The following is a 20,448-nucleotide window of genomic DNA, read 5'->3' as shown; positions in this document are numbered from 1 at the left end:
ATGCAAGTGGGTAAGGATGACACAAAGTCAGCAGAGGGACGGAAACTTGTCAAGCAAGTGAACAAAAACTTGGCAGATGGAATATAATTTGGGAAGATGTAAGGTTATGCACTTTTAGCAGAACGAGTGGAGGAGCTGAATAGCATTTAAATTGGTAAAGACTGAGGAAATCTCCAGGAGAGGGAGATTTCAGAGTTCTCGTGCATGAATCACAAAAAAATAGCATCCAAGTCCAGTGAATAATAAGAAAGGCAAATGGAATGTTGACCTTTATTCCAAAGGGAATGGATTTTACAAGGAGGGAGGCTTCCTAAAACAAGCACAAGTCAGATTACAGCTGGAATACTGTGAACAAATTTGGGCCTCTTATCTAAGGAGAGATATAAGTATTGGAAACATTCCAGAAGGTTTACAAGGCTGATACCAGTAGGAAAGGTCCATCTTATGAAGAGAAGTTGAGTAGGTTAGACCTGTACTTATTAGAGTTTAAAAAGAATGTGAAAATTGAAATACAAGATTCTTAGTGAACTTGACAAGGTAGATGCAAAAATGTTTCTCCTGGACCACAGGGCATAATCTCAGAATAAGGGCTCCTACATTTGAGAGAGATAAGGAGGAAATACCTTTCTCAGAGGATGGAATTTTTACCACAAAGGGCTGGCCAATAAGCATAATGAAAGCTAAGACTGACAGATTTTTAATCAGTAAAGGAATCATGGGTAATAGGGAAAAAGCAGGAAAGTGAAGCTGAGTATTATCAGATCAAATATGATCTCATTGAATGATGGACCAGATTTGGGTGAATGGCCTACTTCTGCTCCTATGTACAGATATAGAGACGTACAGCGTGGAAAGAGATCCTTCGGTCCAACTTGTCCATGCCGACCAGACATTCTAAATTCATCTACTCCTATTTGCCAGAATTTGGCACATATCCTTCCAAACGCTTCTATTCATATACCCATCCAGATGACTTTTAAATGTTGTAATTATGCCAGCCTTCGCCACTTCCTCTGACAGCTTATTCCATACATGCACCACCCTCTGCATGGAAGAGGTTGATCGTTATATCCTTTTAAATCTTTCCCCACTCACCTTAAATCTATGCTCTCCAGTTTTGCACTCCACTACAATGGGAAAAAGACCTTGACTATTCATCTATCATGCCCCTCACAGTTTTATAAGTCTCGAAGGTCACCCCTTAGCCTCTGACACTCCAGAAAGAATAACCTCAGCCTATTCAGTCGCTCAAACCCTCTAATCCTGGCAACATCTTCGTAAACCTTTCCTGAACCCTTTCAAATTTAACAGCATCTTTCCGATAGCAGAGAGACTAGAATTGAACATTGTATTCCAAAAGTGGTATGGCCTGTACAGCCACAATATGACCTCCCAACTCCTGTACTCAATGCACTGACCAATAACGACAAGCGTACAAACGCGTTCTTCACTAACCTGTCACTTTTGAGGAACTATGAACCTGCATTCCATGGTCTTTGTTCTGCAACACTCTCCAGGACTTTATCAGAGGGTCAACAGGTCCTGCCCTGATTTGCTCTACCAAAATGTAGCACCTCATATATATCAAGATGAAACTCTGTCTGCGACTCCTCAGCCCACTGGGCCATCTGATCAAGGTCCTGTTTTAATGAGGTAACCTTCTTCTTTGTCCACAACACCACCAATTTTGGTGTCACCTGCAAACTTACTAATTATGTTGCTTACATTCAGATCCAAATCATTTATATAAATGATAAACAGCAGTGGACCCAGCACATTTCTCTGAGACACACTGCTGGACATAGGCCTCCAGTCTGAAGGGAAACTCTCCACCACTTGGCTTTGTCTCCTGCCTTCTATCAATTTTATATCCAAATGCCTAGTTCACTCTGTATTCTATATGATCTAACCTTGTTAACCAGTCATGTAGAATGCATCATTGAAGCCCATATACACAACATGCAACAATCCTTTGACATTTCTTCAAAAAGCCCAATCATCTGATAGGGGAGGGATCAGACATCACTGGGGAGGCCATGGCCAAATAATCCCGAAACCCATGAAACGTTCATGTGACCAGGTTCATGACCCACTATGTCAGTTAGTGGCATTTGAATTCAGTAGAAACCTCGAATTAAGAGTTTAATGATGACCACTCACGTCCTGCCATCATAACCTGGTCGAGCCTACAATGTGACTCCACACCCACAGCACTGTGATTCCTCTCATCTACATGCTGTGCAATTATGATTGGCAATCAATGCTGGCCTGGCCAGCAATGCCCACATTCCATGAATAAAATATATATTTTTAAAACTTATGGTCTTAGTCCTAATTCTCTTCTGGACAATGTATTGTAAATTCTAGCTAGAATTAAGAGTGAACCGTAATATATTTGACTTCCACCTCGGAGATTAATGAGTTCTAAATTTGGATGCTTCACTGGAAACTAAATACAACGTGATGCAAGACTTAAAAAACCCCACACAGCAATGACACCAGCAAATGCTAAACTTGCTGCTACAAAGTCTGAAACCATGTTCAATTTAGGGGCAATATTTTCTGACCCCTTGTTTGGTACTCAATGTAGGCATGGCTATTAATGCTTCATAGGTAAATCGCTGCTTTAAAAAAAATGTTGCATTGGAAATACATAAACACCAAGTAGCCTCACTGAGCGAACTACTCCAGTCAGAATTGAACTTTTTCTGCTCAAAACACAACAGATGAAAATGAAGTCAAAATGATAATCTAGGAATGATCATAACGATTTAGATGAATTCATGGCAATTTTGAAGACAGATCCATTTACATTTATAAATGCAATCAAAGTGTTCAATGGGAATCTTTCTGAAAAAGGGTTATATTATACTAGGAGCAATGCAAGGTGAATGCAATCAAAAAGTAGGAACAAGCTCAGGATCTTTTTTACACAGCACAATGTCACATTGTCATGAAGTGGCCAGTTTGTCCATCAATACCAATTCAATCATTATTCCAAGAAACCACTCACCAGAATTTCCATACCACTATCTTCTACTCGCAGTGCCATTATTACTAACACCATAGGGAGCATGTTGAAGATTCCACGTGCATGTGAAAAGTTTATACAAATATAATCTTGCAAAATGTCCATATTACAGAGGAGGAAGTGCTGGAGGTCTTGAAACGCATAAAAGTGGATTAATGCCCAGGACCTGATCAGATGTACCCTAGAACTATGTGGGAAGCTAGAGAAGTGATTGCTGGGCCTCTTGCTGAGATATTTGTATCATTGATAACTACAGGTGAGGTGCTGGAAGACTGGACCTTGACTAACACAGTGCCACTGTTTAAGAAGGGTGGTCAGGACAAGCCAGGAACTATAGACCAGTGAGCCTGACGTCGGTGGTGGGCAAGTTGTTGAAAGAAATCCTGAGGAACAGGATGTACATGTATTTGGAAAGGCAAGGACTGATTAGGGATAGTCAACATGGCTTTGTGCATGGGAAATCATGTCTCACAAACTTGATTGAGTTTTTTGAGGAAGTAACAAAAAAGGACCGATGAGGGCAGAGCGGTAGATGTGATTTATATGGACTTCAGTAAGGCGTTCGACAAGGTTCCCAATGGGAGACTGATTAGCAAGGTTAGATCTCACGGAATACAGGGGGATCTCGCCATTTGGATACAGAACTGAATCAAAGATAGAAAATAGAGGGTGGTGGTGGAGGGTTGTTCTTCAGGCTGGAAGCCTGTGACCATTGGAGTGTTACAAGGATCGGTGCTGGGCCCTCTACTTTTTACCATTTACATAAATGATTTGGATGCGAGCATAAGACGTACAGTTACTAAGTTTGCAGATGACACCAAAATTGGAGGCAGCGTGGACAGCAAAGAGGGTTACCTCAGATTACAACATGATCTTGACATGATGTGCCAATGGACTGAGAAGTAGCAGATGGAGTTTAATTCAGATAAATGCGAGGTGCTGCATTTTGGGAAAGCAAATCTTAGCAGGACTTCTACACTTAATGGTAAGGTCCTAGGGAGTGTTGCTGAACAAAGAGACCTTGGAGTGCAGGTTCATAGCTCCTTAAAAGTGGAGTCGCAGGTAGATAGGATAGTGAAGGCGGCGTTTGGTATGCTTTCCTTTATTGGTCAGAGTATTGAGTACAGGTGTTGGGAAGTCATGATGCGGCTGTACAGAACATTGGTTTGGCCCTTTTTGGAATATTGCATGCAACTGTGGTCTCCTTCCTATCGAAAAGATGTTGTGAAACTTGAAAGGTTTCAGAAAAGATTCACAAGAATGTTGCCAGGATTGGAGGATTTGAGCTACAGGGAGAGGCTGAACAGGTGGGAGCTGTTTTCCCTGGAGCTTGGAGGCTGAGGGGTGACCTGATAGAGGTTTATAAAATTATGAGGGGCATGGATAGGATAAATAGACAAAGTCTTTTCCCTGGGGCTGGGGAGCCCAGAACTAGAGGGCATAGGTTTAGGGTGAGAGGGGAAAAATACAAAGGAGCCCTCCGGGGCAACGTTTTCACACAGAGGGTGGTACGTGTATGGAATGAGCTGCCAGACGAAGTAGTGGAGGCTGGTACAATTGCAACATTTAAGAGGCATTTGGATGGATATATGAATAGGAAGGGTTTGGAGGGATATGGGCCGGGTGCTGGCAGGTGGGACTAGATTGGGTTGGGTTATCTTTTTGGCATGGACGAATTGGACCGAAGGGTCTGTTTCCATGCTGTAACATCTCTATGCAGAAGTTGTGTTCTCTGTGAAATGATGCTGCCAATGTTGCAAAGTTTCTGAAAAATTATCTGTGCTTAATTTTCGTGGATAACGCATATAAACCCAAATAATCTGTATTGCAATGTAACTGTAACTTTTGTGCTCGATGTGTTGAACAAAAAGACAACATTTGATATGTTACTTTTTTTTATCCTAGACTAATAGATTTTTGCGAGCTCAGGACTTTAAGGCAATCGGTCCAAAGTAGATGGTTGGACTTAGGAAACAGATCAACCGTGACCTCACCAAATGTCAGAAAGTGCTCTAGAATCTGAATTGCAGATTCTTATCTCAACTTTCTTTGTATTAAACACCTCGTGCACAGATGCAGATCTGTCACCATGAGTCAAAAGTCACTTTCAGACCAAAATCCTCAATGTGAAAGGTGAATACTGAATCACATTAGCAATCACTAAAAACTCCAAAAATATACTGTGAATATTTCTACAGCAGAATTTTTTTTCCTTTGGGACTAATACACTAGTAATGACTGAATTAATATAATTGTACCTTCACGATAGCAAAAGTCTGTACATGCATTCTAAAATATCACTGAGCAGTAATTACTGTAAAACAATTGTGGAATATGGATATGGAAGTGGCAGTTGGGAGTAATTAATTCAAGACATCCAGACAGTGCGCTCTTTCAAACTTTAGTGAAACGACTTTCATTTGCTGGTTCTACATAATGATCATGTATCAGAGAAAGTATCCTAATCCAACAATAGCTGAATACACCTCCCGTAATAAACAACATTAGTTCTAACAATACCAGGTTAGTTTTTAAATGAGCCACATGACATAAAAGTGATGTGAGAGAAAAAAAAATCAGCACCCACCTGATGCTACAGTCAAATAACAGAACGCAGCAGATACATCACAGTAAAAACTATGACATACCTGATACGGCCTTGTTGTTTTGCTCTGCCCAAGTAACTCAGCCTGCAGCATCATGGAAGATGGAAAACAAAGCAGCAAAAAAAAAATTTGAAAAAAGCCATGAACGAGAAAGGCAGCTGAGAAAAGTTAGCATCTTCTGATTCATTTCACAATGTGGCCACATCGATATACTGGAGAGGTTCACTCAGCTAATTCTCACCTTCATTTTTAGACCCTGTAGTTAAAATACCAACAAATAAATTTCCAAACAGTTAGTGCAGTCTAGTACCATGGCACTTGTTGGAAAGAACATTTGTGCAGAAACCAGACTAGGTCAGATTTGGGATTCTCAGGACTGGGACTGTTACGACATGGGGTTAATCCTTCTGCTAATTTAAACTAGACAAACAGAAAAGTTCACCTTGCCTCATAATCCATAAAAGTCTGAGTGAAAAATACCATTATTTAAAGAAAAATATAATTAATTCTTTAACTCCAAAAATAAAGAACAGTAAACAACAATCTACACTGCATACCTCCTCTGTATGATCAATTTATCTACCTCCTACTCTACAACACAATACAGATCTGATAAAACCCTCTAATTAACTTTTTACAATGAAAATTCAAAACCAGCCAGCTGTGAGTCTTCCCTTTGGAGTCTCCTCTCTAGATTTTTCTGGGCGTTTTCTGCTGCACAGATTTCATATGAACAGGTACCTTTCAGACAGCGGGCTGTCTGAGTTTGTTGGTGCTCTTTGCAGCTCGGCTAATTGTTCAAATCACCTGATTTTTATATCCCAAAACACCAGATCGTATTGTTGGTTTGATGTTGTCAAAACAGTAAAACTCAAATTCGATTGGAGTTTTATACCTTAGGGTATAAGTTAAACTGATTGGCCACATTTGGATTTGTTGTACCATATCAACAGTTCACCTATTTGTGTCGCAGCCAAATGTTCCATTTTAAATTTTTCAGCACACTCTGTGCTGTTGAGTCCTTGCCAGCTTTCATTCTCTCAAAGGTACAGTACACCTACAACTTCATAATAGGACTCATCACCTTAACCCATATATCAAGTACTGCAAATAAGTCATAGCTCAGAGAAACAAAGGTATTAGGAAACCAAGTTTAACACAGAAGGGTCCATACACAAGAAACCAATAGAGAAAAATTCAGAACACTGAATAGAGTAAATATTTTTAAAACAAAAGAAACAAATTTTAAAAACATTTATCAGTTAAAAGAATGTAGTACATAGTTCCTATACAGTAATGTAACAATAGGTTAACTGATTTAACATCAAGGAACAGAAATTCCAGCCAAGAAAGACGTGAAAAACAACCAAAAGCAAACAGATAATAATTGGCTCCATATAGAAATATTTCAGTGCTAATTGTGCTGAAGGCGTTTATTTTGGTGATTAAAATTAACTCTTACTTATTCTGGAGTTGAAGTAGTAAACGTTTGAGAATCTCTCCACTAAATAAATAAAAGCAATTCCAATTTTTAGCCATGGAGGAATTGTCTTTTCAATGTACTGGGTTACCATTCACAAGCTTAAGAGCATTGCTGGCACACCTGGCTTATCACTAAACATCTTTATTACATTTCCTGATATTGTATTCTGGTGGCCATTCAAACCACTTTGTAGCAGTTCACCCAAGAGACATTTGCTCTCTCCATTATCTGTACCAACATAGAATCATAGAGTCATAGAGATGTACAGCACGGAAACAGACCCTTCGGTCCAACCCGTCCATGTCGACCAGATATTCCAACCCAATCTAGTCCCACCTGCCAGCACCTAGCCTGATTAACCAGAAATTAGCAATCCCTTAAACGAAATAATACAGTCACTAAATTTCTCACTTTGGACTAATATAAAAAAACTAAGATGCCAGAAATCTGAAATAATAAAAACAAACTGCTGGAAAACTCAGTATAGTACCTATGAGATGTTAACACTTGTTTTACTCTCTCCTCAAATGTTGCTTGATATAGTCGTACAGTCACAGAGATGTACAGCACGGAAAACAGACCCTTCAGTCCAACTTGTCCATGCCAACCAGATATCCCAACGCAATCTAGACCTACCCCCAGCACATGACCCATATCACTCCAAACCCTTCCTATTCATATACCCATCCAAATGCCTTTTAAATGTTGCAATTGTACCAGCCTCCATCACTCCCTCTGGCAGCTCATTCCATACACATACCATCCTCTGCATGTAAAACTTGCCCTTTAGGTCTCTTTTACATCTTTCCCCTCTCATCCTAAAACTATGCCCTCGTGTTCGGAATTCACCACCTCAAGGAAAAGACTTTGGCTATTTATCCTAGCCATACCCCTTATTTTTATAAACTTCTATGAGATCACCCCTCAGCCTCCGACGTTCAAGGGAAAACTGCCCTAGCCTATTCAGCCTCTCACTATAGATCAACTCCTCCAACCCTGGCAACATCCTTGTAAATCTTTTCTGAAGCCTTTCAAGTTTCACAAAATCCTTCCGATAGGAAGGAGACCACAATTGCATGCAATATTCCAACACTGGCCTAACTAATGCCCTGTACAGCCGCAACATGATCTCCCAACTCCTGTACTCAATACTCTGACCAATAAAGGAAAGCATACCAAACACCTTCTTCACTATCCTATCTACCTGTAACTCCACTTTCATGGAGCTATGAACCTACACTCCAAGGTCTCTTTGTTCAGCAACATTCCCGAGGACCTTAGCATTAAGTGTATAAGACCCGCTAAGATTTGCTTTCCCAAAATGCAGCACCTCGCATTTTTCTAAAGTAAACTCCATCCGCTATTTCTCAGCCTATTGGCCCATCTAATCAAGATCCCGTTGTAACTTTCCACCATTGCCTGTTTTTGAACTGTTCAATATTAAACAAAAGTCTGATTTTACAGGTTAAAAGAATCAATGATTTAAGATTCCACTGAAATAATAAATAACGGCAAACATATACAAGGAATAAATTCTGAAGTAAGTTAATAGCACAAAACTAAGTAGGGCTAAGGGAATTGTAAACAGACTTCAAGGGGAGTAAGAAAAATTGAGCGTGTAGACAAATTCACAGCATGTAACATGGAGGAGTGTGAAGTTGCCATTTTAACATAAAAAGCACAGCAGAGTATTATTTAAATAGTGATACAGTGGGAAAGATTAGTGTACAAAAAGGACCTAGTGTCCCTGTACACCAGAAAACAAGCATCAAGGTGCAGCAAGCAGTTAGAAAGGTAAATGATGCGTTGAACTGCATTGCAAGAGGGTTTGAGTATGGAAGCAACGAAGTCGTACTACGGCTGTACAGGGCCTCGGTGAGATCATATCTAAAATACTTTTAGTCTCCTTATCCAAAGTATAACTGCAACAGTAGGAATGTAGCAAAGGTTCACGAAATTGATTCCCGGGGATAGCATGCTTGTCAAATGAGGAAAGATTCAGTTGACTGGGCCTGTGCTTACTGGAGCTCAAAGGAAAGAAGGCTGATTGCATTGAAATGTTAAAATTCTGACAGGACTAGAGAAACTGAATGCAGGGATGACATTTCCCCTGCCTGGGGGTGTCCAAAGCAAATGGCCATGGTCTCAGCATATTCAAATCGGTCATTTTGGACTGGGATAAGAAATTTGTCAGAGGATAGTGAACCTGTGGAATTCTCTATCACAGATGCCTGTGGAGGCCAAGTCAACAAATATGGTTAAGAAAGAAATTGATAAATTACTGGATTCTCAAGGTGTAAAGAACAGGAGTATGGTGATGAGTTAGAGGTTCAACCATGATAATGCTAAATGGTGGAGCAGAGTTCAATGGGCAAAATGTTTCTGCCTACTATTTTTCTAGTTATGCTTGGTAATAAAGATCATTGGATGTGCCAGAACATTTCTAAATGGGCAGACATGAAGATTTCTTTTTCATTACAGTTTGTAGAAGAATGCATCCAATGTAAGTTTACATTTTAAAGAACTCAACATGAGCTTGGATTTGAATGAGTCACTAACATTTCTGAAAAAATTTCTAAACTTCTCCAAACATTAGCTTTCAGCCAACAGGGGGAAGGACTCTCTATCAATCTTTTGCTAAGCATGGCACAGGCAATGGCACATACTTCCCAGCATGCATAAGGGATGACTTGAGAATATGTCCTCAAACAATGAACACAATTATATTGAATGATTACAATTGTTACAAACAACAGTCTAAAAATAAGGGAAGCAGAAACTTTTCATAACTCCATCAGAAACATTTTTTTATCTCAGTCAAGCACATGTTCCAGACAGAGAACTGTAAACACAGACTTTTAAACAAGAAATTCGCAGAACCAGACAGCTCCTGTTCATTACAATTACAGTTTAAATCTGAGAAGTAATCTATTTCTTTATCAATAAAAATTTCTAATCACAACAGACTCACTAGCTTGTATTTCTTTGCACTCACCTTTTTAAAAAAGATAACACTTCGATGAAACATCATCATAGTTGCTCCCTACAATCTTCTGTAGCCAGAATCAGGCAAATCTGTTCAATGCTCTGGTACATCCTAATAATTCTTCCTCTTTCAACATTCGAGTACCTAGCCTCTTCTTGGTACCCTACAGTGCCAGCAATGTTACTGTTATTTACTGACAATGTGATGAATCAGAGCTGGAAAATTAGATGTTGCCTTGACACAGTCATGCAACATACAAGTTAAGAATCTGTCATTCAGAAAAATGAATCTTCCTAGATACATCCTGCTAAAGAATTATTGCCCACACGAGAAACGTTTATGAAGTTTTATTAGAAAATTAATAAACATGTTAGTTACTGAGTTTGCAACAGTATACAAGAATCCAAAGAGATTCATAACCCACATTGGCAGGCTGCCTTGCAATACAATCATTTGGAACATAACTACCAATAAGTACCTGGACAGAAAGGACAAAAGCAACTTCCAGTTTAGCAGTTCCTGCTAAAATCAGTGCCTTTCAGATGAAGATAGAATCAGATGCACCTCTGATATTGCATATGGTGCGATAGTTGCCAATACATTGGGCCCAGGCACAAACATGGAAGATGTTCTATTTAATGACACAGCGAAGGACGACCAGAAACTCCACAACTACACAACAAAAAGAGCTAGTATCTATGAAGTTGTAGAGGGGTGACATAAAAGAACAGTGGACCCTGAAGAAATTTCTATCTTGCAATGCTAAATAAGATGAACACCAAGTTATTCTTCACTGCTCCCAGCAAAGATAAAGTTGGAAAACTTGGAATTAACCGAACCAAACAAGCTTCAGTTGATATGCAGATTTCAACTCTCAAACTTGAGAAATGAATGACATTTAATATTTTAGAACTGAAAAATAATGACAATCATACAACTTGAGCAAAAATGGGTTTAATTGTGTGTATGCTTTCTCCTATGGCTATTTTGTATTATGACCTCTGTCCTTCAGTGTTTGGGACAACATGATAGCTATTCCTTTGTCACACTTGATGCCAGTGATTTAGCTTTATGATGCCTCAGAATAGCAAAATAACACACTGAGCATAGCAGTTATCCTGGATCCAGTACGGGCTTGTCCACAGCGATGCTAATTGTTTTGTTAATTCACTTGTGAGTGTTGCATTGCCGTCTCGGTATTTATTGCCCATTCCTAATTGCCTTTCAGAAGCTGCTTTCTTGAAACGCTGCAGTCCATGTGCTGTAGGCACATGTAAATACAATGCCCTTCGTGAAGGAACTCGAGGATTTTGAGCCAGCGACACTGAAGGAATGACGATATTTTACTCATCAAACTGGTGGGTGGCTTGGAGGGGAATTTTAAGGTGGTGGTTTTGCACGTATCTGCTGCCTTTGTACTTCGAGATGTCAGTGGCCATGAGTTTGGAAAGTGCTATCTCAGGATCTTCGGCAAATTTCGGCAGTATATTTTGTAGGTAATATACACTGTTGTCACGGAGTGTTGGTAGAGGAAGGAATACTTATTTGTCAATGTGGTACCAATTAAGCAGGTTGCCTTGTCCTGGATACTACCAAGCTTATTGAGTGCTTTTGAAGGTGCATTCATCCAGGCAGTTTAGTAGCATTCCATCACACTCTTTACTTGCGCTTTACATGCTTGGAGAGCCAGAAGATGTGTTACCTAGTGCAGTATTACTAACATGTGGCCGGCTCTTTATTTATTTAATTATTTCTAAGTGCTAAAATTGAAACAATAAAATTAAGTGCTGCTAGCTAACAAATATTAACTGATTCCAAAACCACCAAATTAAGAGCAACAAGTTTTCTGAAAAAGTGACTGAATATTTTGATTTTTAACTTTGTCCACACCAGTACATATACATCATAATTATATTGATGAAGGTAATGCAGTTAATGTGACTTCAGTATTTGACAAGGTCCCACATGGAAGGCTGGTAGCCACTATATTAATACTGCAAGTCTAGTTTTTAAAATCAATGGCAAACATTCAGACGTTGACAATGGGGGATTCAGTGACAGTAACATTTTTGAATTTCAAAGGGCACTCGATGGACTGTCTTCAATTAGAGGTAGCCATGTGTGTGGCAACAATCTTACTTGCCACTTTTCTGCAAAGCCTGGATACTCTCAAAGTCTTGTTGCATTTGGACATGGGCTGTGTTGTAAAATCAAGTGAGCTCTTGACGTTTTGCCTCATTGCACTCAACCCACTGGAATGTCAGCAGCTGAACCTCTTGGTTTTGCCTAATACTGGGCAAAGTAGGGCAGTCTGGAAAAATAGCATCCTGGAAAGGCTAAATTATGAAACTGTTTCTAAATTTAGTTTTCATTCTTCACCTATTGCCAGTGGGTGGGCAGCATTTGAACAAAGTCAAAAAGCATGGTGCTGGAAAAGCACAGCTGGTCAGACAGCATCCAAGGAACAGGAGACTCTATGTTTCGAGTGCAAGCTCTTCATTAGGAATGGGATAAATAAAGAGCCAGCCACATGTTGGGAATTCCTGATGAAGAACTTATGTTCGAAACATCAACTCTCCTGTTCCTCAGATGCTGCCTGACCGCCTGTCCTTTTCCAGCAACACACTTTTTTGACTCTGATCGCCAGCATCTGCAGTCCTCACTTTATCCTAGCAGTTGAATAACAACACATCAATGATCCTCACGACATTTCTCAAGCATCACCAGGAAAGAGGCATGTTTCTTTGTAAAAACACACAACCTACACTCAAAAGCTGACCAGCAGACAAGTGCAGCCATGCTATCATCAAATTCACAGATCATCTGCAACAGATTTGGCAATCAGTCATGCTTATACCGTTTAACCTACATCAATGTAACCTACCACAATAGCAAAAAGGAAAGTGCCTCAACAAAACTTACCAATGGAGTATGAGTGGTCCATCTTGAATTTCTCTTTATAGCGCCAACGACACTATTTATTTCACCTTGCACAATATAAATGCTTTTATCGATCATTGTGAAGAATCTGCAAACAATGAAATGGAAACTTCATAAGAATTGCCAAGACAGGATTTCATTCAGTTGTATGTACATATTTATTAAAATACATAGCCAAATTATTTTTAAAGCTGGAAACAGAAGTTCATTCTTAGTCATAACCACATTATTATAGATTATAAAAACAAGGATATCCAATTGGGATGATTACTACAATCTAATTCAAGCTTAATCAATATCACCTAAAATTAATTTAAATACAATGCAAATTCCTTTGTATTCCCGTGATGGGTGTGGAGTTCAGCATGTAGAAGATGGACAGCACAGTTTAACCTCAATCTTATGCCATTATAGCTCTTCGCAAATACGCTCGGAGTATTTCGTGTTGGGATTCCTTGGCTAATTCCAGAGGAAAGAATTGACTATGTTGTTTATTACCTAGTGGTCTCAAGGGGAAAGGGCATATTTGACATCACTGCAAACCAATTTTACTCTCGTGGTGTGTTATGGACCAGACCAAGCCCCCTTCAATGGACTAGACCCTAATTTTGTCTTATTTGAAGGCAAGTGTAAGGTACTGTGTTCCAGATATAATTTGATTGTTACACTCCTCGGCTTTAAGCAAAACCAACTTTACTCTAACTGTACAGTTAAAATACAAACAAAAGAAAGAGGAATTGGTATAACTTTAAGTGGAAAATTTAACAGAATAATAGATTATTTAACTAGCAAACAAACACTTCCAATAATAGTAACATTCCATAAATACAGAATAAATAAAAGTCGAATGATTGCAGATGCTCAAAATCATAAACAAAAACACAAACTGCTGGAAAATTCAGGAAGAGACATTGCCACACATGCAATTCTGGCAGCAGATAGAACTCCAGCTTTTAGCTGTAACAGAGGAATAACAGCTTCCACAGCCAAGTTCAAAACTCCAACAACTGCTGAAAGCTAAACTAAAAGAATGATCCTGTGGAGCCTGACCATACCCATTCATGCTGCTTATATTGTTCAAACTTTAAAAAAATACTCAAGGCCTGACAAGATGTTTACTTTATTGGCTTGTAACAGTCTGCTCATCATCTCTGTCTCAACATCTCTAATATCAAAAAATTGACAAAATGTACTTCTTAAAACCATACTATCATCACAGATGCAACAACTGGAGTTAACTATAATAGACCAACTCAAAATCTGGATTTACCATAGGGTGGTATGACCATCAAGTGTAAATACAACCTCTGTAAACATTTAAAAATTAAAATATGATGTGGGTGCAGTTCAGGATACAGGAGCAGATCTGACAATCAACCCCTTGGATCTGCTTCACCAATCAACTAGGTCATGGCTAATGGCCTTAGTCCATTTCCAGAGACTGCCCCATATCCCTTTGACATTGTCAATATCAAAAAAATTATAGAATCTGTCTTGAATATACCCAATAATAATCTTCACAGCCCTCTGGTCAGAGAACTACAAAGAACTTACACCCTCACTGTGAAAAAATTCCACATTATCACAATCCTAAACAGTCTACCTTTTATTCTGAGGCTGCCTTCATGATTTAGCCTCCTCCAGACTAGGATAACACTTCTTGCAACCATATGTGCAGGAATTTCCGTCTTGCAGAATTAGTTCTTTGCTTTGTTACTGTTGCATTGCATTATGCTTAAAAATATGTAAAAATATTTATGCCTCAAAGTTAACCCGCTTTTAAGTCAAACACATAAATACTACACCAAATTTACTGAAAACTAAATACTTGAAAAGACATTTAGAGTGCCATAAAAATCTTTGGAAAATGCTGTAGGTTTCTAAAGTATATACATTAATGCCAGTCTACAACAGAGTTTTGAAAAATTATTGCATGCCACTTTGCTTTCCATTGTAATATAGTCCATGATCACAGGCCAAATTAATCATTTTTAATCAGTACCTTGGTTGCAGCAATTATAATTATGGTGCCAAGCCTGAACTAAAAGAACACAGAGTAAATTAGTGGAACAAATAACAAATCGTGCCAAAACTATTGAGTTAACAGCAACCAGTTTTTTTTTTGAGAAGATTTGTTGCTCAGGTTGTTGATAACAAAACTTTCAAGCTCAGCAAGCAAACTTACAGATAGGTGACTAAATATATTGATGAGGGTGGTGCAGTTGATGTGGTTTACAAAAACTTCAGAAAGGCTTTGACAAGGTTCGTCCTGGAAGGCTGGTTCAAAAGGTAATAGCCCATGAGATCCAAAGCAAGTTGGTAAACTGAATCCAAAACTGGCTTGCAAATAGGAGGCAAATGGTGATGACGGAGAGTTCTTTTTGAGATTGGAAGACGGTGCCCAGTGTTGGACCACAGCGATCAGTGCTGGAATTATTGTTGTTTATTATACATTAACAACTTAAATACGAATATAAAAGGTTTAATTAACAAGTTTGCAGATGACATGTAAATTAGTGAAGCTGTTGATAGTGAGGAGGACAGTCTCAGGCCACAGTCTGATATTGATCTGCTGGTAAATTGGGCAATGCCAGATAAAATGTAATCCTGATGGGTGCAAGGTAATGCATTTTTGGAGGTTTAACAAGGGAAGGATATACACAATGAATGACTGGTGGGTACTGAGGTAAAAATGGACCTTGGTGTACAAGTTATAGAACCCTGATGGTATAAACTCAGATAGATAGGATGGTGAAGGCAGCAGACAGGATTTTCACCTTCAAAAGCCAGAGCTTGGAATGTAAGAGCGATGAACTCTTATTACAACTTTACAAAAGATTGTTGAGGCCACATTTGGAATACTATGTGCAGTTATGGTCACTACACTATCAGAAGAACATTTTTGCACTGGAGAGGATGCAGAGCAGATTCACCAGCATGTATCAGTTATGAGGAGAAACTGGATAGACTGGGTTTGTTTTCCCTGCAGCAGAGGAAGCTGATGGCGAATCAAATTGAAGTATACAGCCTTATGGAGAGCCATAGACAGGGTAGATTATAAGAATCTTTCCTCTATGGTAGATATGTTTAAGACCAGAGGGCACAAATAAGGTGGAGTAAGTGATTTACAGGAAATCTGAGAAAAAATGGTTTCACCCACATGGATAGAAGAAATATGGAATGCGTGACCTGACAGGGTGATGGAGGCAGGTACTCTCACAACAATTAAGCAGCATTTAAAACACCAGGGCATAGGAGGCTATGGACCAAGTGGAGGTAAATATGATTAATGCAGTTTGGTGTCTGTTGGTCACCACAAACCTCATGGGCCCAAGGGCCTGTTTGATGCTGTATAAGTCTATATTTAATCACCAACTCTACCCAACTTCCCAAAACTGGGTTCAATTGCATTGCACAGCCAGCATGATTTGCAACAGGCCAAAGATTGCAACAATCTAGTCTGACAGGAGAGGCTATTTGACACTTCAAGCCCAATACATTCAATACAATTACAGTTCATGATCTCCTTGAGCCTCATATTTCCACACTATTCTCAGATCCCTTAATCTCCAAAGTTGTGTCTTGAATATATTCAATGAGTGAGCATTTAGGACACTTCAGAGAGATTTTGAAATATCTACAGCCTTTTAAGTGAATAAGTTTTTCTTCAACATAGTCTTAAATGGCTAATTCTTATCCTTAGTGTGTGGCCCTAGTTCAGAACTCTCCAAACAGGGGAATCATCTTCCCTGCAAGCCCCTTAAGTATTTTGCGTTTTTCAATAAGATCATCTGCTACTCTAAATTCCTGAGAATATAGTCCTTCTCTGTTCAATCTCTAACACAATTCCCTCATCACAAGAATCAACCAAATGAACCGATGCTGCATTCTCTTAAAGGTGATATACTCTTCCTCTTAGGTAACGAGATTAAAACTGTAAATGGTACATCAAGTTTGGTGTCTCCGTGTCCAGTAAAATTATAGTATGGTTATTTCATTCTTAAACTTTAATCCCTTTATGTCCTCATTTCTGCTGTACATGTGTTTTACATTCTTAATGAAAAATACATCCAGGACTCTGATCACCAGGAGTTACGTTCTCAAAAATGAGATTTGTCAAATCTCACTTCCCTTTCAAAAACTCAGGTTGACTCTTGATAATAACATAATGATTCTCCAAGCGCCCTGTTACTATAGCTACTATTCCCTTAACACCAATATCGGGTGAACTGACTGATATAGTGAAGAAACAACAAACTACCTCCATTGTCACATAACAGATTGTCTGCAACTTTCCATTCTATTGGCATATTTTAAAATCTAGGGAATTCAGCAAGTGTCTACAATATCTGTAACTGTCTAGAGTTAAATGCTAGGATACAGGCCATAAGATCAAAGGGATTTATCAATTTGAAGTTCCTTTAATCCATTGGCAGCATGGTGGCCTAGTGGTAAGCACGATTGCCTCACAGCGCCAAGTCCCAGGTTCAATTCGACTTGGTCTATGTGGAGTTTGCACATTCACCCTGTGTCTGTGCCAGTTTCCTCCCAGAATCCAAAGATTTGCAGATTAGGTAGATTGGCCATGCTAAAATTGTCATACTATTCAGGGATATATAAGTTGGGTGCATTAGTCAGGGGTTAAATTTAGGAAAATGGGTCTGGGTGGGCTACTCTTCAGAGGTTGGGTGTGGACTTGTTGGGCTGAAGGGATTCTAGATTAGATTAAATTAGATTACTTACAGTGTGGAACCAGGCCCTTCGGTCCAACAAGTCCACACCGACCCGTCGAAGCGAAACCCACCCATACCCCTACATTTGCCCCTTACCTAACACTACGGGCAATTTAGCATGGCCGATTCACCTGACCTGCACATCTTTGGACTGTGGGAGGAAACCGGAGCACCCAGAGGAAACCCACGCAGACACGGGGAGAATGTGCAAACTCCACACAGTCAGTCGCCTGAGGCAGGAACTGAACCCAGGTCTCTGGCGCTGTGAGGCAGTAGTGCTAACCACTGTGCCACCCACCAATTTCTCCAGTACTATCTTTACAAATAATGCCCCTGAACTGCTTATTTCCACTGGATCTTTTGCTCCCCCGTGATTTCTGGAATGTTTTCAATGTCTTCCACCATGCAGACAAAAAGAAAATGTTTGCTTAATGACCATATTTCCATATTCCAAACACAATTTCTCCTGTCTTTGCCTCCAAGGTTTACTCTCACTCATTTCTTTTTAACGTTTCAAAATTCCAACTTTAAAAGTCTTTGTGACCCGTTAGCTTACTCATGTTCTATTTGCTCTCTGTCAATTTCTTGGCCAGTCTACATCACAGCGAAAATCCCCCTAATCTGCAGGCTTACTACTTCTTTTGGTAAAATTTTAAACTTATTCCTTTTATCTTGTACTATATTTACCTTCTATTTTCAGCCAGAGTTGGACCACTTTTTCTGCAGGATTTAAATTTTAGTTTACTAAACAACATAATGCAATTATTGGAGGGTTGTTATTGAAATATGTAGCAAATTAACCCTCGTGTCAATATCACTTTGATTGTATTGTCACCTCCATTACTCATCTACTGGCAGTCAAAGTAGCAAACCAGGTTCATCTGTAAACAAATGACAAGATTGACTGATATAAACAATAAACATTTGGGTGCATATTAGCCAGTTAATCAACCTTAAGATTGTACTAAGCTCAAGTCACTTCAGCTACATTTTGGTCCTATGTGTATAATCAGGTTGAACTATCTTACCATTTATCTCAAAACAATACAGATTATTGTTTTGTATTGACATTTTGTCAAATTGATATTGTGAAAAATGTTTTGCTTTTTTAGTGAAATCTTTGTTGTTAAATCTTCAAATAGAAAACAAGGTATTTCAAATACATTTCTCATTCTAAACTACTTTTAAGATCTTGACTGAGATTTCAATTTTCTAGAGATCGCGATTTCAAACCGATATCTTTCTTCCCCTAAAATACTCTTAAAATTTACTTCATTGACTAAGCCTTTCATAATCTGCCCTTATATCAGTTTACATCATGTTGCATAAAATTTTGTTTTAACAATACCCAACAAGCACCTAGAGATAAACACTACCTAAAAGCACTATACAAATACAAATAGCTGCTGTTTCTGTAGACATTCTGGAAGCAAGGGCTACAGAAACAGTTCAGCATTTTCCTAAAAATCGACATCAATTATACTTAGTGGTTTGGTCCATTCTACAGCTGCTCTCCAGGACAGAATCCAGCTTTCAATATCAAGTGTACATCAACTTTCATTAAATGCAGTGAGAATCACGGTAACTGGTTGAACATGGGTATATGTTCCTGCAGACATCATATCAGCTCAAAAACTAATTGCTGTTGGTACAATACACCTATTCCAGTCTGATAATTTGATGGCAGCCCTAGAGCCTAATGAGTTCCAAAGGAGGACGAAACATAGACAGTGGGAACACAGCATGCATCAAGAACACTCCATCATTCAATATGATTATCGATCTCACCACTAGACTGTCCTCCATAAGCACAGATGGACAAAACAAAAATGCACAAACATACAGTTCAGGAGAAGGCCGATCATCAACTGCTCTGTTAGGGAAAATAGGGCTACTTCATCAGAAACCTTCATGACTTTGAACATCTGGACGCCAAGGAGAACCTCATAATAAGAGAAGCTCTTGGTCCCATTCTGTAAATTACCCTTGAATGCCCCCCCCCCCCCCAAGGCCTAGTGTCTTTTCTGTGGGATTGTACCCACGGGAGGGGGGAAGACAATACCCCAGCTGGAAGGAGTTGGGTGGATAGGGGGGGGGGGAAAGAGTTAATGAAGGCCTTGGTGGGTGTCAGGCCTCTGCTAGGAGCCAATCCTCGTTTTGGAAGATGGGAGGAGATGGAGTTAGGATAGCTTTTACTTCTTTGCACTGTGAACGGGAGAGGCCGAGGGAGGTTGGGGAGAGGGAGAAAACTTCATGGGGGGGGTAAATTTCCAACACATCCAAGATGGCGGCCTAGTAACCGCAGCCGGGAAGGGGTAGAGACACCCCCCCACCCCCGGGGACACTCACACCCGCGCACCGACAACAGGCAGCTTTCCCCTACCGCTAACCTGCCGAGTTACATATCAGTCCGCAGTCACTACTGACAAGCGAAGGGTGTTTGTTTTTTTTCCTCTCTCGGCCCGTCCGAGAAGCTGCACAATCGGTAACGGCACCACCTCTCTCCCTGGGAACCGGTACGGCCTGCGTGACGTGGTACGCATGCGTGTGAAGGGGCGGACCGGGGAGCGTCGCGTCGACCTAATCTGCTGACGGCCCCTGAGATGATGGGCGGGAGATTTTGACCAATCCAGAGCCAGGGTTCTGAAGGCCGGCGGCGACATCGGCCA

General features: G+C 39.7%; 1 protein-coding gene across 6 annotated transcripts in view; it reads right to left on the bottom strand.

The window, feature by feature from the left end:
• The window catches only part of gbf1 (golgi brefeldin A resistant guanine nucleotide exchange factor 1), a 256,975-nt gene extending 236,666 nt beyond the window's left edge, over positions 1 to 20,309 (bottom strand). For 4 of the 6 annotated variants that reach the window (XM_060854380.1, XM_060854384.1, XM_060854386.1 and 1 more), the window contains exons 1-2: positions 20,170 to 20,309; positions 13,029 to 13,134 (exon numbers count right to left, since the gene is read on the bottom strand). In XM_060854380.1, coding sequence (XP_060710363.1) covers positions 13,029 to 13,124 — 96 coding nt within the window. In that variant the 5' untranslated portion in view covers positions 13,125 to 13,134; positions 20,170 to 20,309. Of the gene's footprint in view, positions 1 to 13,028; positions 13,135 to 20,162 lie in introns of all 6 variants that reach the window. The other 2 variants (XM_060854381.1, XM_060854382.1) reach the window with 2 other exon arrangements.
• Between the last annotated feature and the right edge of the window lie 139 nt (positions 20,310 to 20,448).

The sequence above is a fragment of the Hemiscyllium ocellatum genome, chromosome 43 (genome assembly GCF_020745735.1).
Source record: "Hemiscyllium ocellatum isolate sHemOce1 chromosome 43, sHemOce1.pat.X.cur, whole genome shotgun sequence".
NCBI lineage: Eukaryota > Metazoa > Chordata > Chondrichthyes > Orectolobiformes > Hemiscylliidae > Hemiscyllium > Hemiscyllium ocellatum.
Note: the sequence above shows the minus strand (reverse complement) of the source record. Positions and strands in the feature narration are given on the sequence as shown.